At 38.9% G+C, this 25,707-nt stretch overlaps 1 protein-coding gene across 1 annotated transcript in view; it reads left to right on the forward strand.

The window, feature by feature from the left end:
* Positions 1-25,707, forward strand: part of LOC138854351 (ubiquitin-protein ligase E3C-like) — a 260,277-nt gene that overhangs the window by 37,727 nt on the left and 196,843 nt on the right. Inside the window, exon 3 of the mRNA XM_070096970.1 lies at positions 2,271-2,424. Within this exon, the coding sequence (XP_069953071.1) occupies positions 2,271-2,424 (154 nt within the window). The remainder of the gene's footprint in view (positions 1-2,270; positions 2,425-25,707) is intronic.

Here is a 25,707-nt window from a genome sequence, read left to right on the forward strand (position 1 = left end):
TTCTCAACCTCTTCGAGTACTGGTGATCTTTTTTTTGTCAAAATATTTACCCCCTTTGCAACAACAGCTTCCTTGATTTCCTTTTTCTTGGCCACGATGGAAGATATGGTTGTACGGGATTTATTATACATCCTGGCCAGTTTGGCCACACGTACGCCACTTTCATGTTGTTCAGTGATGTTTTCTTAAATTCAATCGTATTTCTCACCTTCTTTACCAAAGGCTTGGCACTAGGAGCTTTCTTTGGAGCCATGGTAGCTTATTTAGCACTTGCAAGCACTAAAATGAATGGAATATTACGAAATATTTCGTATGAACACGTGAGGGGACTGTCGCTTACTGGTAAACAATGGCACACTGGCTGGGAAGGGAGGCCAAGGCAGCTCAGAGCCATGAGTGCATGTCCAGGACGAACTATGATTAGCAAGTCAACCGACCATTTATGAGCCAATGTTTGGACTAAAATAACGCAACAATTTCCGAAAAGGACGAATTTTGAGCCCGACTATTATCGAGGGACCACTGTATCTCTTTCTTCATTTCCATAGTAATTTTCACCCTTTTTACCAGAGGGTTGGCACTAGAAGCTTTCTTGGGGCCCATGGTGACTTATTTTGCAGTTACAAGCACTAAAAACACTCTGATAATATGAAATGTACCGAATGTATGCTTAGATGCGACCGCACTGGCTGGCTTGTGAACAGTGGCACCCACGGGGCAGCTGAGGCCACACGTAGGATGCGTCCTGGACGAATCATGTAAGGCGAGTTTTTTATCGTGAGGCGAGGCAAAATTTTTGCATTCGAATTCTTCATATGGTGGATTTAACTTAACGCGATGCGTTCGTGAGGCGGGAGTCCACTGTATATACTTAAAGAGGAAACATTATTCTTTACTTCCCCATGAAAATGGAAGGAAACACTAAGAACTAAAACTATTAAGAAATTCGAAAAAAAACTTGGATTGGTATGTATATATGTACACATAAATGTACATGCACAGTGACATGTGTAGTATAAACTAGGTCTAAGTAGTAATAGCAAGATGTATGTGTTATCTTAAGTGTCTATTAGACAGAAAGAAAAGATGCAGCAATCCTGCAATTGTATGAAACAATTACAGATTTGTATTTCACACTTATTTGACAGGATAGTACCTTCCTGGATGGTTGCTATCTTCCAACCTACTATTATTACTGAGCCATGATGTTAGCACACTTCTGGGAAGACAGTGAATGCAAAAGAATGAAAGTTTTTCTCCTTTTTCTCCTTGATGGAAGATGGGCAGTGTGTTAAAAAAATAATACTGCTAATGCTGCTTCTGTGTCTTATGATCATCAACATTTATGCTATTTTATAAGACCAGTTTCTTCTACAGTGGTACCTCGAGTTACGAACTTAATTCTTTCCAGAAGGCTGTTCGAGTGCCGTTACTGAACGAATTTGTTCCCATAGGGAATAATGTAAATTAGATTAGTCCGTTTCAGACCCCCAAAAATACACTTACAAAAGCACCTGCAAAAATACACTTACATAATTAGTCGAGTTGGGAGATGTTCAAAACTCGATATACCACTGTATATGTATATCTCCCACCGAAGTGGTGTAGTGACCTAAAAAGAAAGAAAAGTTTTTCTTTTTACATGTATTAACTTATACAGGAGAATGGGCTCTATTTGTATATATAGCACAATATTGTATTGGGAGGAAGGAGTATTCCATATTCCATAAGTAAGATATCTTTGAGGCTATGTAAAAATTAAAAAAAAAAAATTATGGGGAAGAGGTTAAAATTATTCCAAAATTTAGTGTCTTACAAGATTTCTTATGGCATAGACTAAGGATATAGTATGTGTTATTTTTATCTTAGTTTTTCTAAACTGCAGGTTATAATTTTGTCTTTACCTTCTCCCCCAACATGTATTAGTTTAAGAATATTTTTGGTCTGAAAGTAGTAGCTTGGGAGATATTTTGTATGAGGTTAGGACAGTGCTTTCAGCAAACATTGACTTTGTGCTTTTCAGGAAAATCTAACTATCTCATCTAAAGTTCAGATAGATTCAGTTTATCATTTGTTATCCCATTACATTATATTGATGTTTATGGTGAGGATAAGCACAGGCTAATTATCACCAATTGTTATTTCTTTCAAATTTTGTACACAACTGTGATAAAAATTTGTTTTATAGTATTCTCTTTACTTATTTTTATTATATTTTAATATGCAATTATTTATAGGACAATTTTAAGTAGCCAATGGTTAAATTTCAGGCTATTATCAACAAATGGTTCACTTGTTAGTGACACGTATCCCTGAGGTGTACGAGTCTACCGAAGCTCCACCCACACCTCTTGCTGAATCACTCTTAAATCTACTTATGAAGCCCCTTACCTTTGCCTGTGCTGTTAATGACTCAACACTATTGTAAGTGCCAACATGACTTTCTTATTGAAATTTGAATGGTACTACATGATATATGTAGGTCATGTTAACCAAACTGACAGTATCAGTGGCATAATGGAAGACTCCCATTACTCTAGTTTATGACCAAAACAAACTAATTTTTTCTTTGGATCAATGCCTTGTTGGGTAACAGCTATTAAGCTAAAGCAAAAACAAAAATATTTTGCTTTAGAGAAATGGTGTAGAGGATATTTAACACATAAGCTGTTGGCATCCCCCAAATTGAAAGCCCCTTCTGTGTTGGCATTTTAGAAAAAAAAATTCTTTTAAAATACTAAGAAATTTTTTTTTTTAATCCTTGAACTGTCCAAATGTAGATCTACGTTGACACTCGTAGTGCTCCGACCTTGATTTTCCCCATTTGAAAGCATGTAAAAAAAAAAAAAACGTAGATCTACGTTTGGAGCACTATGCGAAAAAACGTAGATCTACGTTTGGACAGTTTAAAGGTAATGGCACCAAAAAGCAAAATTTTATGTAATATTTAGGGAATTACACAGGTGCAAAGTTGGAGGTCAAGGAGCATTTTATGCAACAGTGATTTTGTCCAATTTAATTCTTTTCCTGTCCAGACCCACAAAATTAATATTACTCTCAGTGTTCACCCTTAAAAAAAAAATTCTTCTGAAAGGTTGAGAATCTTTTTCTGAAGGTAGTGATACCAAAATTATGAAATATGATGGAAAACTCACGGAATTACAAAGGCCCAGAGTTAGCGGTCTAGGTATATTTTATGCATTGGTAATTTTGCCCAGTTTGAGTCCTATTTTAAGCCAATTACTTTGTTCCATTTGACAAAATTCTTAGTTATTTCACTAGTATGCTTTCCATTCTATTTATTGAGCACAAGAAATGGCCCATTCAACTACAGTGGAACCTCTACTTTTGAGTGCATCCACGTGCAAGTTTTTCCAGATGCGAGCAGTCGCTCGGTCGATTTTTTGCTTCCAGACGCGAGCGAAATTTCCAGATGCAAGCAGGCCTCAAGGGAGGTTCCTTGACGCTGGTGAAGGGCTCTTGCTCTTGATCTAGGGAATTGGATCTCAGTTGTTTGCTGGACTATCTTATTGAAACTTGGACAATGTATGATGGAAAGACGCTTCTTAGCGTACACCAAAAATGAAAGAAATTCGACCATAAATAACGGAGTTCACTTCTCAGCCATTAGCCTTCCCTTAACCCTTTGAGGGTTGACAGGCCCTCTCCGAGACTCGTTCTCAGGTTCGGCCAAATTTAACCCTTTCAGGGTCCAAGGCCCAAATCTGAAGTGGTGCCCCAGTGTCCAAGAATTTTCCAAAAAAAAATTTGTTATTTTTTCTTATGAAATGGTAGAGAATCTTTTTGCGAAGGTAATAAAACAAAAAGTACGAAATTTGATGGAAAATTGATGAAATTATGCTCTCGCGAATTTTGATGTGTCAGCGATATTTACGAATTGGCGATTTTGCCGACTTTGACTTCCATTTTAGGCCAATTACATCATTCCAGTCGACCAAATTCTTAGCTATTTTACTAGTATTACTTCTATTCTATCGATTGAGCACAAGAAATCGCCAAGTCAACTGTTTCAACTACAAAATAAAGTGATCAGAAATTGGTAATTTGGCCAATTTAACACAAAGTTCAAAATATTCCAATTTCAAAATAGCATCCAGAATAAACAATGTAGGCATTCCTGGCACTAAACTAACATTTCCTCTGTTCATTAGTTACGTTTTGAGGCTTTACAAATAAATCCCATTTTTATTTTTTATTTACATAATGAATTTTTATTCACACCAAAAAATAGAAGATTTACTGTTATGCAATATTGTAATAATTGTATAAATATCATCACCACATTTGTGAATGTGTATTAGATCCACCAGCTGGCGTGTATTAGACGTGTGAGGTCGTTTGTTTACTCTTGAACATCGACAAAAATTTAACATTTCCGCTACTTTGAGCTCAGTTTCAAGCCATTTCCGGTGCTAAAACCAATCAAAATCATCTCTAATTCTGTAATATGTCTTCCATTCTATCAAATGAGACCAAGAAATTGCAAATACAAATATGTATAAAAAACATACGAAAAAACACTGCAAAATTGCTGTTTTAATCAAAAATCTTGGTTTCAGTTTTTTTTCTCTCATTATACACAGTGTGCTGCAGGATTTGTTTTATGTGGTGCACACATACCACATAGATGTATTCTCTCATATCTAGGCCCAAGTGTACCACTCACAGTTTATCAGAGTGAGCTGAGCTCATGACGTAGATCTACGGTTTGGACACTGAACGCAAAGCCGTAGATATACGGGATGGACCCTGAAAGGGTTAAAAAAAAAAAATTTCTCATGAAAAGATAGAGAATCTTTTCCCGATCATAATGACACCAAAAATATGAAATTTGATGGAAAACTTATGGAATTATGCTCTCGCGAAGTTAGCGGTCTCGGCGATGTTTACGGATCGGCGATTTTGCCCACTTTGAGCCCCATTTTTGGCCAGTTCCACTGTACTAGTTGACAAAAAACATGAATATTTTGCTAGAACTCCATTTTTTCTATTGAATGAGTGCAAGAAACCACCCATTTACCAATTTCAACTATCCAGTACAGTGGTCAGAATTTAGCAATTTTGCCAATTTCACACAAATTTCAAAAGATGCCAATTTCCGAATAGGGTCCAGAACAAACAAGAAATACATTCCTGGCACTAAAATGACATTTCCTCTGTTCATTAGTCACGTCTCGAGGCCCCTCTTACATTCTTTTGCTTTCCACTTTGAATTTTTATTCTCACAAAAAATAGAAGATTTACTGTTATACAGACTACTGCATTAGTGTAAAAAATGGTATGAATCATATTGGCGCACTTGCAAAAGAATATTAGACACCAGTTGACGTGTATTGGACGCTTGGCATAATTTGTTTACTTTTGAATTTTGGTAAAAATCGAACATTTCTGCTACTTTGAGCTCAATTTCAAGGTACTTTTCATTGTAAAACCAGTCAAAATCATCTCAATTTCTATGATATGCCTTCCATTCTATAAAATGAGACCAAGAAAACTAGAATACAACAATAAATACCATACGAAAATACAGTGCAAAGTCGCTGTTTTATTCCAGAAAAAACGGTCAAAGTTTTTTTTCTCATTATGCACTGTGTGCTGCAGGATTTTTTTTATACTGTGCACACTGACCACATAGACCCATTCTTTCATATGGAGGCCTACCAGCTTTCTCCCACTAGATTTGAGGGCGCTAGAATTTAGGCATACTAGTACGTCAAAAACCCTGGGTCGTAAGCCGTACTAGTACGTCCAAAACCCTCAAAGGGTTAATGTTATATTTTCATATGGTTTTTATTTTTGTATTCTCGTAGAGAGATTTTGGGAAATATTGAGTGAATGCGTGGGGAGTTTTGAAGCAAGTGTGAGAGTAATGGTGGTTGGGGATTTCAATGCTAAAGTGGGCAAAAATGTTGTAGAGGGAGTAGTAGGTAATTTTAATTTTGGGGTGCCAGGGGTGAAAGAAAATGGGTAGCCTTTAATTGAGCTATGTGTAGAAAGAGATTTGGTAATGAGTAATACATATTTTATGAAGAAGAGGATAAACAAATATACGAGGAATGATATAGCACGTAATGAAAGTAGTTTGTTAGATTATGTATTGGTGGATAAAATGTTGATGGGTAGGCTCCAGGATGTACACGTTTATAGAGGGGCAACTGATATATCGGATCATTATTTAGTTGTAGCTACAGTTAGAGTAAGAGGTAGGTGGGGAAAGAGGAAAATGGCAACAACAAGCAAGAGGGAGGTGAAAGTGTATAAACTAAGGGAGGAGGAAGTTCGGGTGAGATGTAAGCAACTATTGGCAGAAAGGTGGGCTGGTGCTAGTATGAGTAGTGGGGGGGTTGAAGAGGGTTGGAATAGTTTTAAAAATGCAGTATTAGAATGTGGGGCAGAAGTTTGTGGTTATAGGAGAGTGGGTGCAGGAGGAATCAGGAGTGATTGGTGGAATGATGAAGTAAAGGGTGTGATAAAAGAGAAAAAGTTAGCTTTTGAGAGGTTTTTACAAAGCAGACATGTTATAAGAAGAGTAGAGTATATCGAGAGTAAAAGAAAGGTGAAGAGAGTGGTGAGAAAGTGCAAAAGGAGAGCAGATGATAGAGTGGGCAAGGCACTGTCAAGAAATTTTAATGAAAATAAGAAAAAATTTTGGAGTGAGTTAAGTTTTGAAAGCCTAAAGAACGATTTGATTTGTCAGTTAAAAACAGAGTAGGGGAGTTAGTAGATGGGGAGATGGAGGTTTTGGGTAGATGGAGAGAATATTTTGAGGAACTTTTAAATGTCAATGAAGAAAGGGAGGCAGTAATTTCATGCACTGGCCAGGGAGGTATACCATCTTTTAGGAGTGAAGAAGAACAGGATGTGAGTGTGGGGGAGGTGCGTGAGGCATTACGTAGAATGAAAGGGGGTAAAGCAGCTGGAACTGATGGGATCGTGACAGAAATGTTAAAAGCAGGGGGGATATAGTGTTGGAGAGGTTGGTATTTTTGTTTAATAAATGTACGAAAGAGGGGAAGGTACCTAAGGATTGGCAGAGAGCATGTATAGTCCCTTTATATAAAGGAAAGGGGGACAAAAGAGATTGTAAAAATTATAGAGGAATAAGTTTACTGAGTATACCAGGAAAAGTGTATGGTAGGGTTATAATTGAAAGAATTAGAGGTAAGACAGAATGTAGGATCGCGAATGAACAAGTAGGTTTCAGAGTAGGTAGGGGATGTGTAGATCAAGTGTTTACATTGAGGCATATATGTGAACAGTATTTAGATAAAGGTAGGGAAGTTTTTATTGCATTTATGGATTTAGAAAAGGCATATGATAGAGTGGTTAGGGGAGCAATGTGGCAGATGTTGCAAGTACAGTGGACCCCCGGTTCACGATCAGCTCCCAATGCGACCAATTATGTAAGTGTATTTATGTAAGTGCGTTTGTACGTGTATGTTTGGGGGTCTGAAATGGACTAATCTAATTCACAATATTCCTTATGGGAACAAATTCGTTCAGTAATGGCACCTGAACATACTTCTGGAATGAAATAATATCGTAAACCGGGGGTCCACTGTATATGGAATAGGTGGTAAGTTACTAAATGTTGTAAAGAGTTTTTATGAATATAGTGAGGCTCAGGTTAGGGTGTGTAGAAGAGAGGGAGACTACTTCCCGGTAAAAGTAGGTCTTAGACAGGGATGTGTCATGTCACCATGGTTGTTTAATATATTTATAGATGGGGTTGTAAGAGAATAAATGCAAGGGTGTTCGGGAGAGGGGTGGGATTAAATTATGGGGAATCAAATACAAAATGGGAATTGACAGTTGCTTTTTGCTGATGATACTGTGCTCTTGGGAGATTCTAAAGAAAAATTGCAGAGGTTAGTGGATGAGTTTGGGAGTGTGTGTAAAGGTAGAAACTTGAAAATGAACATAGAAAAGAGTAAGGTGATTATTTTTATTTTTTTTTTTTTATTATCACACCGGCCGATTCCCACCAAGGCAGGGTGGCCCGAAAAAGAAAAACTTTCACCATCATTCACTCCATCACTGTCTTGCCAGAAGGGTGCTTTACACTACAGTTTTTAAACTGCAACATTAACACCCCTCCTTCAGAGTGCAGGCACTGTACTTCCCATCTCCAGGACTCAAGTCCGGCCTGCCGGTTTCCCTGAATCCCTTCATAAATGTTACTTTGCTCACACTCCAACAGCACGTCAAGTATTAAAAACCATTTGTCTCCATTCACTCCTATCAAACACGCTCACGCATGCCTGCTGGAAGTCCAAGCCCCTCGCACACAAAACCTCCTTTACCCCCTCCCTCCAACCCTTCCTAGGCCGACCCCTACCCCGCCTTCCTTCCACTACAGACTGATACACTGTTGAAGTCATTCTATTTCGCTCCATTCTCTCTACATGTCCGAACCACCTCAACAACCCTTCCTCAGCCCTCTGGACAACAGTTTTGGTAATCCCGCACCTCCTCCTAACTTCCAAACTACGAATTCTCTGCATTATATTCACACCACACATTGCCCTCAGACATGACATCTCCACTGCCTCCAGCCTTCTCCTCGCTGCAACATTCATCACCCACGCTTCACACCCATATAAGAGCGTTGGTAAAACTATACTCTCATACATTCCCCTCTTTGCCTCCAAGGACAAACTTCTCTGTCTCCACAGACTCCTAAGTGCACCACTCACTCTTTTTCCCTCATCAATTCTATGATTCACCTCATCTTTCATAGACCCATCCGCTGACACGTCCACTCCCAAATATCTGAATACGTTCACCTCCTCCATACTCTCTCCCTCCAATCTGATATTCAATCTTTCATCACCTAATCTTTTTGTTATCCTCATAACCTTACTCTTTCCTGTATTCACCTTTAATTTTCTTCTTTTGCACACCCTACCAAATTCATCCACCAATCTCTGCAACTTCTCTTCAGAATCTCCCAAGAGCACAGTGTCATCAGCAAAGAGCAGCTGTGACAACTCCCACTTTGTGTGTGATTCTTTATCTTTTAACTCCACGCCTCTTGCCAAGACCCTCGCATTTACTTCTCTTACAACCCCATCTATAAATATATTAAACAACCACGGTGACATCACACATCCTTGTCTAAGGCCTACTTTTACTGGGAAAAAATTTCCCTCTTTCCTACATACTCTAACTTGAGCCTCACTATCCTCGTAAAAACTCTTCACTGCTTTCAGTAACCTACCTCCTACACCATACACTTGCAACATCTGCCACATTGCCCCCCTATCCACCCTGTCATACGCCTTTTCCAAATCCATAAATGCCACAAAGACCTCTTTAGCCTTATCTAAATACTGTTCACTTATATGTTTCACTGTAAACACCTGGTCCACACACCCCCTACCTTTCCTAAAGCCTCCTTGTTCATCTGCTATCCTATTCTCCGTCTTACTCTTAATTCTTTCAATTATAACTCTACCATACACTTTACCAGGTACACTCAACAGACTTATCCCCCTATAATTTTTGCACTCTCTTTTATCCCCTTTGCCTTTATACAAAGGAACTATGCATGCTCTCTGCCAATCCCTAGGTACCTTACCCTCTTCCATACATTTATTAAATAATTGCACCAACCACTCCAAAACTATATCCCCACCTGCTTTTAACATTTCTATCTTTATCCCATCAATCCCGGCTGCCTTACCCCCTTTCATTTTACCTACTGCCTCACGAACTTCCCCCACACTCACAACTGGCTCTTCCTCACTCCTACAAGATGTTATTCCTCCTTGCCCTATACACGAAATCACAGCTTCCCTATCTTCATCAACATTTAACAATTCCTCAAAATATTCCTTCCATCTTCCCAATACCTCTAACTCTCCATTTAATAACTCTCCTCTCCTATTTTTAACTGACAAATCCATTTGTTCTCTAGGCTTTCTTAACTTGTTAATCTCACTCCAAAACTTTTTCTTATTTTCAACAAAATTTGTTGATAACATCTCACCCACTCTCTCATTTGCTCTCTTTTTACATTGCTTCACCACTCTCTTAACTTCTCTCTTTTTCTCCATATACTCTTCCCTCCTTGCATCACTTCTACTTTGTAAAAACTTCTCATATGCTAACTTTTTCTCCCTTACTACTCTCTTTACATCATCATTCCACCAATCGCTCCTCTTCCCTCCTGCACCCACTTTCCTGTAACCACAAACTTCTGCTGAACACTCTAACACTACATTTTTAAACCTACCCCATACCTCTTCGACCCCATTGCCTATGCTCTCATTAGCCCATCTATCCTCCAATAGCTGTTTATATCTTACCCTAACTGCCTCCTCTTTTAGTTTATAAACCTTCACCTCTCTCTTCCCTGATGCTTCTATTCTCCTTGTATCCCATCTACCTTTTACTCTCAGTGTAGCTACAACTAGAAAGTGATCTGATATATCTGTGGCCCCTCTATAAACATGTACATCCTGAAGTCTACTCAACAGTCTTTTATCTACCAATACATAATCCAACAAACTACTGTCATTTCGCCCTACATCATATCGTGTATACTTATTTATCCTCTTTTTCTTAAAATATGTATTACCTATAACTAAACCCCTTTCTATACAAAGTTCAATCAAAGGGCTCCCATTATCATTTACACCTGGCACCCCAAACTTACCTACCACACCCTCTCTAAAAGTTTCTCCTACTTTAGCATTCAAGTCCCCTACCACAATTACTCTCTCACTTGGTTCAAAGGCTCCTATACATTCACTTAACATCTCCCAAAATCTCTCTCTCTCCTCTGCATTCCTCTCTTCTCCAGGTGCATACACGCTTATTATGACCCACTTCTCGCATCCAACCTTTACTTTAATCCACATAATCCTTGAATTTACACATTCATATTCTCTTTTCTCCTTCCATAACTGATCATTTAACATTACTGCTACCCCTTCCTTTGCTCTAACTCTCTCAGATACTCCAGATTTAATCCCATTTATTTCCCCCCACTGAAACTCTCCTACCCCCTTCAGCTTTGTTTCGCTTAGGGCCAGGACTTCCAACTTCTTTTCATTCATAACATCAGCAATCATCTGTTTCTTGTCATCCGCACTACATCCACGCACATTTAAGCAACCCAGTTTTATAAAGTTTTTCTTCTTCTCTTTTTTAGTAATTGTATACAGGAGAAGGGGTTACTAGCCCATTGCTCACGGCATTTTAGTCGCCTCATACGACACGCATGGCTTACGGAGGAAAGATTCTTTTCCACTTCCCCATGGACAATAGAAGAAATAAAAAAGAACAAGAGCTATTTAGAAAAAGGAGAAAAACCTAGATGTATGTATATATATATATGCATGTGCGTGTCTGTGAAGTGTGACCAAAGTGTAAGTAGGAGTAGCAAGATATCCCTGTTATCTTAGCGTGTTTATGAGGCAGAAAAAGTAAGGTGATGAGGGTATCAAATGATTTAGATAAATAAAAATTGGAGATCAAATTGGGGAGGAGGAGTATGGAAGAAGTGAATGTTTTCAGATACTTGGGAGTTGATGTGTCAGCGGATGGATTTATGAAGGATGAGGTTAATCATAGAATTGATGAGGGTAAAAAGGTGAGTGGTGCGTTGAGGTATATGTGGAGTCAAAAAACGTTATCTATGGAGGCAAAGAAGGGAATGTATGAAAGTATAGTATACCAACACTCTTATATGGTTGTGAAGCTTGGGTTGTGAATGCAGCAGCGAGGAGGCGGCTGGAGGCAGTGGAGATGTCCTGTCTAAGGGCAATGTGTGGTGTAAATATTATGCAGAAAATTCGGAGTGTGGAAATTAGGAGAAGGTGTGGAGTTAATAAAAGTATTAGTCAGAGGGCTGAAGAGGGGTTGTTGAGGTGGTTTGGTCATTTAGAGAGAATGGATCAAAGTAGAATGACATGGAGAGCGTATAAATCTGAAGGGGAAGGAAGGCGGGGTAGGGGTCGTCCTCGAAAAGGTTGGAGGGAGGGGGTAAAGGAGGTTTTGTGGGAGAGGGGCTTGGACTTCCAGCAAGCGTGTGTGAGCGTGTTAGGAGTGAATGGAGACGTATGGTATTTGGGACCTGACGATCTGTTGGAGTGTGAGCAGGGTAATATTTAGTGAAAGGATTCAGGGAAACTGGTTATTTTTATATAGCCAGACTTGAGTCCTGGAAATGGGAAGTACAATGCCTGCACTTTAAAGGAGGGGTTCGGGATATTAGCAGTTTGGAGGGATATGTTGTGTATCTTTATAGGTACATACATGCTTCTAAACTGTTGTGTTCTGAGCACTTCTGCAAAAGCAGTAATTATGTGCGAATGAGGTGAAGGTGTTGAATGATGATGAAAGTATTTTCTTTTTTGGGATTTTCTTTCTTTTTTGGGTCACCCTGCCTCAGTGGGAGACGGCCAACTTGTTAAAAAAAAGAAAAAAATTCTCGTTTTTTTTTTTTGTCTCATTTGATAGAATGGAAGATATACTACAGAAATAGATATGATTTTGATTGGTTTCACGATAAAAAGTACCTTGAAATTGTGCTCAAAGTAGCAGAAATGTTCAGTTTTTTGGCAATGTCCGATTGGCACTGCCCCTCATCTTTCACATGTTAGAAAGCTCTTCAGCACTAGCAAAAGTGGGAACAGACATCATGAGGTAGCAGTGGCAGACAACATGAAGCAGCAGTGGCAGACATTATGAGGTAGCAGTGGCAGACAACATGAAGCAGCAGTGGCAGACAACATGAAGCAGCAGTGGCAGACAACATGAAGCAGCACTGGCAGAAAACATTAAGCAACAGTGGCAGACATGAAGCAGCAGTGGCAGACATCATGAGGCAGCAGTGGCAGACAACATGAAGCAGCAGTGGCAGACATCATGAGGTAGCAGTGGCAAACATGAAGCAGCAGTGGCAGACAACATGAGGTAGCAGTGGCAGACAACATGAAGCAGCATTGGCAGACAACATGAAGCAGCAGTGGCAGACATGAAGCAGCAGTGGCAGACATCATGAAGCAGCAGTGGCAGACATCATGAGGTAGCAGTGGCAGACAACATGAAGCAACAGTGGCAAAGTGTAGCATTAAGAGTGTAGCACTTATAAGTCACTCTGTCTGACTTTTTTGGGTCATCTTAGGTTCTCTACGCATGTAGTCAGGAACAGTAATAGCTGCTGTGGTGGCCCTATAAACCCCAACAACAACAACAATGGCCATTGTCACCACCAATAGTCACATACGTAATGACATGTATTTTATTAATTCTAGTATATATATCATAGTCGTTAATATTGTTTATTATGTCATATTTCATGAATTGTGATAGATAAATAAGCCGTAGAGTTGATATTAGGGAAATTATTGAAGTATTTTCTCATGCCTGGAATTCCACTGGAACAAATTAATTCCATTTCACTTAATTTAAATGAGGAAAATTGACTCTGCAAACGAGCAAATCCAGATATGAGCAAGTAGAGTTCCACTGTATTTTATTCTATGAAGCACATAGAAATCGTTAATATAGCCATTTTTATGCAAAACTCACAAATGCCAATTTAAAAGTAGAGTCTGTAATAAACAAAATAGATATTCCTCTGTTCATTAGTCATATTCCCAGGCATCTCTTATATTGCACTTGCATTCTGTTTTGAATTCTTATTCACACAAAAATAGATTTACTTCATATCTCGGGTAATAAAATATAACCATGGTTTTCAGCATCCCAATAATTGAATCATACCTATTAACCCTTAAACTGTCCAAGCAGATCTATGTTTGCATGTTTAGTGCCCCAAAAGTAGATCTACGTTTTTTTTTTTTACATATTTTCAATTTTTTTTTTTTTTCAACAAGACGGTCGTCTCCCACCGAGGCAGGGTGACCCAAAAAAGAAAGAAAATCCCCCAAAAGAAAATACTTTCATTATCATTCAACACTTTCACCACACTCACACATTATCACTGCTTTTGCAGAGGTGCTCAGAATACAACAGTTTAGAAGCATATACAGGAGGGCCCCACTTATATGGCGGGTTAGGTTCCAGGCTACCGCCGTAAAGCGGAAACCGCCGTAAAGTGGAACACCCTTTTTTTCCACTTACAAATGCATACAAACACTAGATAACAAGTTTACACTAACATATGTTATGTTAGCAATAGAACCAGGCATCAAAAAAACAATAAAAAAGTACAATACACACGTAGTGCACTCATTACTTACCTTAAAATATTTATAGTCTTAATCTAGGGTGAGACAAGTAGTATTTATTGTAAGAAATCAAGTGTGGTATGTATGGTAGTCAGCCAGGCTACCATACCAGGCCACCCCACCCACACATACTATTCTATGATATTTAAGCATCCCAGAGCGATAAAATGTATATACAGTTCACTCATTACTTACCTTAAAATATAGGGTGAGATGAGTAGTATTTATTGTAAAAAATCAAGTGTGGTATGTATGGTAGTCAGCCAGGCTACCATACCAGAGAGAAAGAATGAGTGCATGAGAGAGGACAGGCACAGAGTTATGTAAACAAACCAGGCGAAGGTATTTTTTGTAAACATTGTACACGTCTGGTTTGTGTACAAGTTACATTGTATATAGGTTGTCTCTACATTGATACGGTAGAATAAATAAAGAAGAACACTCCCATTCTCATGTAACATCATTTTGAGAAGAAATGATGCTCTGAGTGAAGGCAATGGAAGTAAGTCACTCTGACTTTTTTGGGTTATCCTAGGTTCTCTACACATATGTTGTTATGTATTTATGTTATGTATCGTGTTTATTATATAATTTTGAAAAAATATCACGGATGGATTAATGAAAATGTGTATATTAACGTAATATACAACATTTAATGATACACCGAGCTCAGACAGCGTAAACAAACAAACTGAACAGGTTGTGGACGATCACTCGGTCAGGCGAAATAGACGGTATTAATACGTGTTCAGTTTTAGTTCATTCATGTACATTTGTAAGAGTTTGTGAAACTTTTACCTTATAATATTTTTATTATTATTATAATAATTAAATCACGAAACAAATACTCTTACACTGTGTACAAGTTAGTACAGAATTATAGCTATAAAGTGAAGGCATACGAAAGGAATATTTTTCTACAGTTATCCCTAGTAACAGGTGATGGGCTAGAGAAAACGTAATTCTTCCGACACTTCTACAAACCGTTTGGTAAACATCTCATATGTATTTGTATAAATTTTTATACTGTGGGTGCATGTATCATGTTTGTGTGTTACATAATGTGTTTCTTATATAATTTTGAAAAAAATATCATAGATAGATTAAGGGAAATGTCTATATTAACGTAATATGCGACATTAATGCGCCCAAGAGATTATTATTACAGTGGACCCCCGCATAACGATGGCATCACATAGCGATTATTTCGCATACCGCTTACTTTAATCGCAAAAATTTTGCCTCACATACCGCTTAAAAACCCGCTTACCGATTTTCGTCCAAGACGCGGCCTGAGCCACGCTCACATGTTCCGCCGGTGGCATTGTTTACCAGCCAGCCTCCGCGGTAACATCCAAGCATACAATCGGAATATTTCGTATTATTACAGTGTTTTCGGTGCTTTCTCTGGAAAATAAGTGACCATGGGCCCCAAGAAAGCTTCTAGTGCCAACCCTACAGCAATAAGGGTGAGAATTACAATAGAGATGAAGAAAAAGATCATTGATAAGTATGAAAGTGGAGTGCATGTCTCCGAGCTGGCCAGGTTGTATAATAAACCCCAATCAACCATCGCTACTATTGGTGGTACAGCTGCTGCTGCTGCTGCACTGTCAGCTGCTGCTGCTGCTGTAGCACCGTTGTTGGTGTGGCTTATTGAGAATACCAAGAAACAATTAACCCCAGAGGATTTGCCACCCAGGATAACCCAAAAAAGTCAGTGTCATCGAAGACTGTCTAACTTATTTCCATTGGGGTCCTTAATCTTGTCTCCCAGGATGCAACCCACACAAGTCGACTAACACCCAGGTGAACAGGGAAAAATGCCTGGAACTAGTGCTCATATTGGTGAATTTAAAGCCAGCAAAGGTTGGTTTGAGAGATTTAAGAATCGTAGTGGCATACACAGTGTGATAAGGCCTGTTCTGGAAGAAAATGCCAAACAGGACCTACAGTACTCAGGAGGAAAAGGCACTCCCAGGACACAGTGTCTCATCAGTCATTGCTGCATCTTCAATAAAGGTAAGTGTCATTTATTCTTCATTTAGTAGACTAGTACATGCACAATATATACTGTGCATGTACTACTCTACTATTGTGCATGTATCCTTCTCTTTGTGTGTGGGAAAATGTATATTTCATGTGGTAAAATTTTTTTTTTCATACTTTTGGGTGTCTTGCACGAATTAATTTTATTTCCATTATTTCTTATGGGGAAAATTCATTCACATAACGATTATTTCGCATAACAATTACCCCTCTTGCACGGATTAAAATCGTTAACCGGGGGTCCACTGTATTATTATTATTATTATTATTATTATTATTATTATTGCATCAAGAGTAGAGAGACTTAGTGATTTTAATGTGTACCTACATGCCAGCACAGTGTGTAAATTTATTTAGGTACAGGTGTACACAAGTTTAATTATCAAATACAATACATATAAAATATACAATAACTTTAAAACACTTGAAATTTTGGAAAGTTTCCAGACATAATAAGGAGATGTGCTCAGGGAGAATGTAAACAAACTCGGTGGGCAGCTGTGACCATATTAGAAAGACAGGTGGGGGAAGCTGTATAGCGAGTTTTGGTCATAATTTGAAATGTCCGTATTAGCGGAATGCCGTAAAGTGAAACGCCGTAAAGTGGGGCCCTGCTGTACGTATAAAGATACACAACATATCCCTCCAAACTGCCAATATCCCAAACCCCTCCTTTAAAGTGCAGGCATTGTACTTCCCATTTCCAGGACTCAAGTCCGACTATATGAAAATAACCAGTTTCCCTGAATCCCTTCACTAAATATTACCCTGCTCACACTCCAACAGATCGTCAGGTCCCAAGTATCATTCGTCTCCATTCACTCTTATCTAACACGCTCATGCACGCTTGCTGGAAGTCCAAGCCCCTCGCCCGCAAAACCTCCTTTACCCCCTCTTTCCAACCCTTTCGAGGACGACCCCTACCCCTCTTTCCTTCCCCTATAGATTTATATGCTTTCCATGTCATTCTACTTTGATCCATTCTCTCTAAATGACCAAACCACCTCAACAACCCCTCTTCTGCCCTCTGACTAATGCTTTTATTAACTCCACACCTTCTCCTAATTTCCACACTCCGAATTTTCTGCATAATATTTACACCACACATTGCCCTTAGACAGGACATCTCCACTGCCTCCAACCGTCTCCTCCCTGCTGCATTTACCACCCAAGCTTCACATCCATATAAGAGTGTTGGTACTACTATACTTTCATACATTACCTTCTTTGCCTCCATAGATAACGTTTTTTGACTCCACATATACCTCAACGCACCACTCACCTTTTTTCCCTCATCAATTCTATGATTAACCTCATCCTTCATAAATCCATCAGCCGACACGTCAACTCCCAAGTATCTGAAAACATTCACTTCCATACTCCTCCTCCCCAATTTGATATCCAATTTTTCTTTATCTAAATCATTTGATACCCTCATCATCTTACTCTTTTCTATGTTCACTTTCAACTTTCTACCTTTACACACACTCTCAAACTCATCCACTAACCTTTGCAATTTTTCTTTAGAATCTCCCATAAGCACAGTATCATCAGCAAAAAGTAACTGTGTCAATTCCCATTTTGAATTTGATTCCCCATAATTTAATCCCACCCCTCTCCCGAACACCCTAGCATTTACTTCTTTTACAACCCCATCTATAAATATATTAAACAACCATGGTAACATTACACATCCCTGTCTAAGACCTACTTTTACCGGGAAGTATTCTCCCTCTCTTCTACACACCCTAACCTGAGCCTCACTATCCTCATAAAAGCTCTTTACAGCATTTAGTAACTTACCACCTATTCCATATACTTGCAACATCTGCCACATTGCTCCTCTATCCACTCTATCATATGCCTTTTCTAAATCCATAAATGCAATAAAAACTTCCCTACCTTCATCTAAATACTGTTCACATATATGCTTCAATGTAAACACTTGATCTACACATCCCCTACCCACTCTGAAGCCTCCTTGCTCCTCCGCAATTCTACATTCTGTCTTACCTCTAATTCTTTCAATTATAACCCTACCGTATACTTTTCCTGGTATACTCAGTAAACTTATTCCTCTATAATTTTTACAATCTCTTTTGTCCCCTTTCCCTTTATATAAAGGGACTATACATGCTCTCCACCAATCCCTAGGTACCTTCCCCTCTTTCATACATTTATTAAACAAAAGTACCAACCACTCCAACACTATATCCCCCCCTGCTTTTAACATTTCTGTCATGATCCCATCAGTTCCAGCTGCTTTACCCCCTTTCATTCTACATAATGCCTCGTGTACCTCCACCACACTTACATTCTGCTCTTCTTCACTCCTAAAAGATGGTATACCTCCCTGGCCAGTGCATGAAATTACCGCCTCCCTTTCTTCCTCAACATTTAAAAGTTCCTCAAAATATTCTTGCCATCTACCTAATACCTCCCTCTCCCCATCTACTAATTCCCTTACTCTGTTTTTAACTGACAAATCTATACTTTCCCTAGGCTTTCTTAACTTGTTTAACTCACTCCAAAATTTTTTATTTTTTTCATTAAAATTTCTTGACAGTGCCTCTCCCACTCTTTCATCTGCTCTCCTTTTGCACTCTCTTCACCTTTCTTTTACTCTCCATTTACTCTGCTCTTCTTATAACACTTCTGCTTTGTAAAAATCTCTCGTAAGTTACCTTTTCTCTCTTATCACACCCTTTACTTCATCATTCCACCAATCACTCCTCTTTCCTCCTGCCCCTACCCTCCTATAACCACAAACTTCTGCCCCACATTCTAATGCTGCATTTTTAAAACTATTCCAACCCTCTTCAACCCCCCCACTACTCATCTTTGCACTAGGCCACCTTTCTGCCAATAGTCGCTTATATCTTGCCCGAACTTCCTCCTCCCTTAGTTTATACACTTTCACCTCCCTCTTACTTGTTGTTGCCACCTTCCTCTTTTCCCATCTACCTCTTACTCTAACTGTAGCTACAACTAAATAATGATCTGATATATCAGTTGCCCCTCTATAAACATGTACATCCTGGAGCCTACCCATCAACCTTTTATCCACCAATACATAATCTAACAAACTACTTTCATTACGTGCTACATCATACCTTGTATATTTATTTATCCTCTTTTTCATAAAATATGTATTACTTATTACCAAATTTCTTTCTACACATAGCTCAATTAAAGGCTCCCCATTTACATTTACTTTCTTTCTACACATAGCTCAATTAAAGGCTCCCCATTTACATTTACCCCTGGCACCCCAAATTTACCTACTACTCCCTCCATAACATTTTTACCCACTTTAGCATTGAAATCCCCAACCACCATTACTCTCACACTTGATTCAAAACTCCCCATGCATTCACTCAACATTTCCCAGAATCTCTCTCTCTCCTCTACACTTCTCTCTTCTCCAGGTGCATACACGCTTACTATAACCCACTTTTCACATCCAATCTTTATTTTACTCCATATAATCCTTGAATTAATACATTTGTAGTCCCTCTTTTCCTGCCATAGCTTATCCTTCAACATTATTGCTACTCCTTCTTTAGCTCTAACTCTATTTGAAACCCCTGACCTAATCCCATTTATTCCACTCCATTGAAACTCTCCCACCCCCTTCAGCTTTGTTTCACTTGAAGCCAGGACATCCAGTTTCTTCTCATTCATAACATCCACAATCATCTCTTTCTTATCATTTGCACAACATCCACGCACATTCAGACTTCCCACTTTGACAATTTTCTTCTTCTTATTCTTTTTAGTAATCTTTACAGGAAAAGGGGTTACTAGCCCATTGTTCCCAGCATTTTAGTTGACTTTTACAACACGCATGGCTTACGGAGGAAAGATTCTTATTCCACTTCCCCATGGATATAAAAGGAAAAGTAATAAGACCAAGAACTATTAAGATAAAATCAAAGAAAACTCAGATGAGTGTGTATAAATAAATGTGTACATGTATGTGTAGTGTGACCTAAGTGTAAGTAGAATATAACAAATATACAAAAAAAAAAAAAGTAGATCAAAGTTTTTTACACGTTTTCAAATGTAAAAAAAAAAAAAAGATTAAATTTTTTATATACTTTCAAATGTTGAAAAAAACATAGATCTACGTTTGGACAGTTTAAGGGTTAAAAACTCGTAAAACAGACTGGGGGTTTACCAATCCTCTGGAATATCGGCAAAAATCTAATATTGCTGCTACTTTGAGCTCAATTTCAAGCTACTTTCATTCCTGAAACAAATCAAAATCATCTGTATTTCAGTAGTATATCTTTGATTCTATCAAATTGTACCAAGAAACAGTCAATAAAACCTTAAAAACTATTTGCGAAAACACCTTAAAGTCGCTATTTTAAACCATGTGCTCTGAGTGTTTTGTTTTCCATCATGCACCACATGGGGCAGTATTTTTTTATGCTCTGTAGACTCACCCTGCACAGACCTGTTCCCTCATATCTAGCTCAAAATTTACCCCTCACAACTTATCTGAGTGAAACAAACCATACTGTGGGGGAGGGGAGGGCTTGATCCTGCGATTAGAGTCATAAAACTCCAGACTGACATATTAGCCACTGGCCCAGTAGCTAATGTGTCGGTCTGGAGTTTTACAACTCGTTACGATGGGTTCAAGCCCCACCCATAGTATAGTTTGTTGGCAATCGTGTCATTACGATTTTATTAGTCCATTATCTGAATGAATTGAACTCATGATGTAGAACTACGTCAGGGACCCAGGCCTGATTTGATGTTCTACATGATGGACAGTGAGAGGGTTCAGGTCTATTTCAGCTTATTCCATTGCTCACACTGTCTTGATTCCCTTTTTCTGAAGGCTCAGCTTTTGGTGTTATTATTGTTGGGCTGAAGTTGTGATGGCCCATGGGTTGTGTCCATCTCACTTCTGTAAAATTAACAACCAGAATACTTTTGCAAATATGAAGTATTTAGTACATATTAATAAATTTATTACAATAAAGGAATAAAATGAAATTATCATTTGGCTTGCATTTTCAACAATAAAACTAACAGTCTGTTTGACAGTGGGTCGTAGGTTTGAACTTTGGGAGCCCCTAACAATACTACCACTGGCAACAACAAATCTTCACACATCTCCTAGTTTATTTATTACAAAATGAGTGTACCAACTAAGCTGGTGCAAAAATATTTATGAAGTAGGTACTGTATACACATTACTTTCAGGTTCCTCTCATTTTTTAACTTTCTTACGTAAAAGCAGATAAGCAGATGGTACTAAATTGGGGATTGGGCATGTTGCATTTTTTTTTATTATTTTATTATTATCACACTGGCCAATTCCCACCAAGGCAGGGTGGCCCGAAAAAGAAAAACTTTCACCATCATTCACTCCATCACTGTCTTGCCAGAAGGGTGCTTTACACTACAGTTTTTAAACTGCAACATTAACACCCCTCCTTCAGAGTGCAGGCACTGTACTTCCCATCTCCAGGACTCAAGTCCGGCCTGCCGGTTTCCCTGAACCCCTTCATAAATGTTACTTTGCTCACACTCCAACAGCACGTCAAGTATTAAAAACCATTCGTCTCCATTCACTCCTATCAAACACGCTCACGCACGCCTGCTGGAAGTCCAAGCCCCTCGCACATAAAACCTCCTTTACCCCCTCCCTCCAACCTTTCCTAGGCCGACCCCTACCCCGCCTTCCTTCCACTACAGACTGATACACTCTTGAAGTCATTCTGTTTCGCTCCATTCTCTCTACATGTCCGAACCACCTCAACAACCCTTCCTCAGCCCTCTGGACAACAGTTTTGGTAATCCCGCACCTCCTCCTAACTTCCAAACTACGAATTCTCTGCATTATATTCACACCACACATTGCCCTCAGACATGACATCTCCACTGCCTCCAGCCTTCTCCTCGCTGCAACATTCATCACCCATGCTTCACACCCATATAAGAGTGTTGGTAAAACTATACTCTCATACATTCCCCTCTTTGCCTCCAAGGACAAAGTTCTTTGTCTCCACAGACTCCTAAGTGCACCACTCACCCTTTTCCCCTCATCAATTCTATGATTCACCTCATCTTTCATAGACCCATCCGCTGACACGTTCTCTCCCAAATATCTGAATACATTCACCTCCTCCATACTCTCTCCCTCCAATCTGATATCCAATCTTTCATCACCTAATATTTTTGTTATCCTCATAACCTTACTCTTTCCTGTATGCACTTTTAATTTTCTTCTTTTGCACACCCTACCAAATTCATCCACCAATCTCTGCAACTTCTCTTCAGAATCTCCCAAGAGCACAGTGTCATCAGCAAAGAGCAACTGTGACAACTCCCACTTTATGTGTGATTCTTTATCTTTTAACTCCACGCCTCTTGTCAAGACCCTCGCATTTACTTCTCTTACAACCCCATCTATAAATATATTAAACAACCACGGTGACATCACACATCCTTGTCTAAGGCCTACTTTTACTGGGAAATAATTTCCCTCTTTCCTATGTACTCTAACTTGAGCCTCATTATCCTCGTAAAAACTCTTCACTGTTTTCAGTAACCTACCTCCTACACCATACACCTGCAACATCTGCCACATTGCCCCCATATCCACCCTGTCATATGCCTTTTCCAAATCCATAAATGCCACAAAGACCTCTTTAGCCTTATCTAAATACTGTTCACTTATATGTTTCACTGTAAACACCTGGTCCACACACCCCCTACCTTTCCTAAAGCCTCCTTGTTCATCTGCTATCCTATTCTCCGTCTTACTTTTAATTCTTTCAATAATAACTCTACCATACACTTTACCAGGTATACTCAACAGACTTATCCCCCTATAATTTTTGCACTCTCTTTTGTCCCCTTTGCCTTTATACAAAGGAACTATGCATGCTCTCTGCCAATCCCTAGGTACCTTACCCTCTTCCATACATTTATTAAATAATTGCACCAACCACTCCACAACTATATCCCCACCTGCTTTTAACATTTCTATCTTTATCCCATCAATCCCGGCTGCCTTACCCCCTTTCATTTTACCTACTGCCTCACGAACTTCCCCCACACTCACAACTGGCTCTTCCTCACTCCTACAAGATGTTATTCCTCCTTGCCCTATACACGAAATCACAGCTTCCCTATCTTCATCAACATTTAACAATTCCTCAAAATATTCCCTCCATCTTCCCAATACCTCTAACTCTCCATTTAATAACTCTCCTCTCCTATTTTTAACTGATAAATCCATTTGTTCTCTAGGCTTCCTTAACTTGTTAATCTCACTCCAAAACTTTTTCTTATTTTCAACAAAATTTGTTGATAACATCTCACCCACTCTCTCATTTGCTCTCTTTTTACATTGCTTCACCACTCTCTTAACCTCTCTCTTTTTCTCCATATACTCTTCCCTCCTTGCATCACTTCTACTTTGTAAAAACTTCTCATATGCTAACTTTTTCTCCCTTACTACTCTCTTTACATCATCATTCCACCAATCGCTCCTCTTCCCTCCCGCACCCACTTTCCTGTAACCACGAACTTCTGCTGAAAACACTAACATTTTATAGTGCCAATTTGATTGTGATGTCTGCACACTTCTGGTAATACATCTGTTGCATGAATGATAGTGAATATGTATACAATTTTTTTGAGGGGTGGAGGGGTGGGGGGAGGGAAAGTCAACATATATTGGTGGGAGACTACCACTGTGTTAAAAGCAATAGTGTAGTAGTATATTTTCATTTGACTGTACAGTGGACCCCCGCATAACGATCACCTCCGAACGCAACCAATTACGTAAATGTATTTATGTAAGTGAGTTTGTACGTGTATGTTTGGGGGTCTGAAATGGACTAATCTACTTCACAATATTCCTTATGGGAACAAATTCGGTCAATACTGGCACGTGAACATACTTCTGGAGTGAAAAAATATCGTTAACCGGGGGTCCACTGTACTTGTAACAGTTTAGTATTTTAGCTCAAGAAATTCATGAACTTCTTATGATACATAAATGGAGAGGTGTATATCTGTGTGTGTAATATTATATTGAGAGTACTTTAATTCTCAGTTGTAAGATTACAGTCTTTGACTGGTGGCAGTGAAAAAAGATGCACATAAACATCTTAAAGTCTTTAAAGCTGTCAGCATTTCTGCATGGAATTAGGAGGCATCCAACAATTAAGGATGGAAAAGTATACTGTGGGACCCCTGTATCCGCGGAGGATACGTTCCAAGACATACCATGGATACCCAGAACTGCAGATAGTAGCTAACCCTATAAATAAGTTGTTTTTCATTTACATACATGCCTATAATAAAGTTTAATTGATAAATTACACACATTAAGTCAAGAATTAGCACTTTTTCACTGAGGGGAAGCACTTCATATTTTCTCTTCGGCTTTGAAGAACTGCCACCGTCACTGCTTTTGCACTTTGTGGCCATTATTAATTAACCCCTTCAGGGTCCAAGGCCAAAATCTGAAGTGGTGCTCCAGTGTCCAAGAAATTTTGAAAAAAAAAAAATTATTTTTCTTACAGAATTAAAGAATATATTTTTGTGAAGGTAATAAGACAAAAAAAAAAATTCTGATCAGTACTTACCGAGATACAGTGGCGGGAAGTTGACCCAAAATGACTGGGTGGCGGCAACATCAGTGACTTCCGCAAAATCCCATTTTTTTATTTTACGTTTTTTATACTTTTTTTTTTCTTTTCTAATTTTTTTCTTTTTCTAATAACATTTGTGGCCTGTGAGACCAGTATAATGTATATTGTATAAGTGTACACTCATTGTATTCAACACAATAACTGCACTAATTTGTTTATCATTATATTGCTTACAAAACTTGTTTACAAGTTTATTGTAAACAAAATGATGAAAATATTAGTGCGGTTATTGTGTTGAATACAATGGTACCATATAGTACCATATGGTACAGTGGTGCCATAGGGTGCAATGGTACCATATGGTACAATGGCACCATATGATACAGTGGTACCATATGGTACAATGGCACCATATGATACAATGGTACCATATGGTACAATGGCACCATATGATACAATGGTACCATATGGTACAATATGGCACAATGGCACATGATACAATGGTACCATTTAGTACCATATGGTACAATGGTGCCATAGGGTGCAATGGTACCATATGGTACAATGGCACCATATGATACAATGGTACCATATGGTACAATGGCACCATTTAGTACAATGGTACCATATGGTACAACAGCACTATTTGGTACAATCAGGGCCGGATTAAGAAGTCTCCGGGCCCTAGGCTATTCAGATTGGCGGGGCCCCTTTGAGTTACGGGTAAGCGAAGCGACCCCTTCCAGCTTGGGGGTGGGGGGGGGTCGGTGTGAGCCTGTTTTAGGTCTAATTAAATACATTCTGGC

The sequence above is a fragment of the Cherax quadricarinatus genome, chromosome 55 (genome assembly GCF_038502225.1).
Source record: "Cherax quadricarinatus isolate ZL_2023a chromosome 55, ASM3850222v1, whole genome shotgun sequence".
Classification (NCBI taxonomy): domain Eukaryota; kingdom Metazoa; phylum Arthropoda; class Malacostraca; order Decapoda; family Parastacidae; genus Cherax; species Cherax quadricarinatus.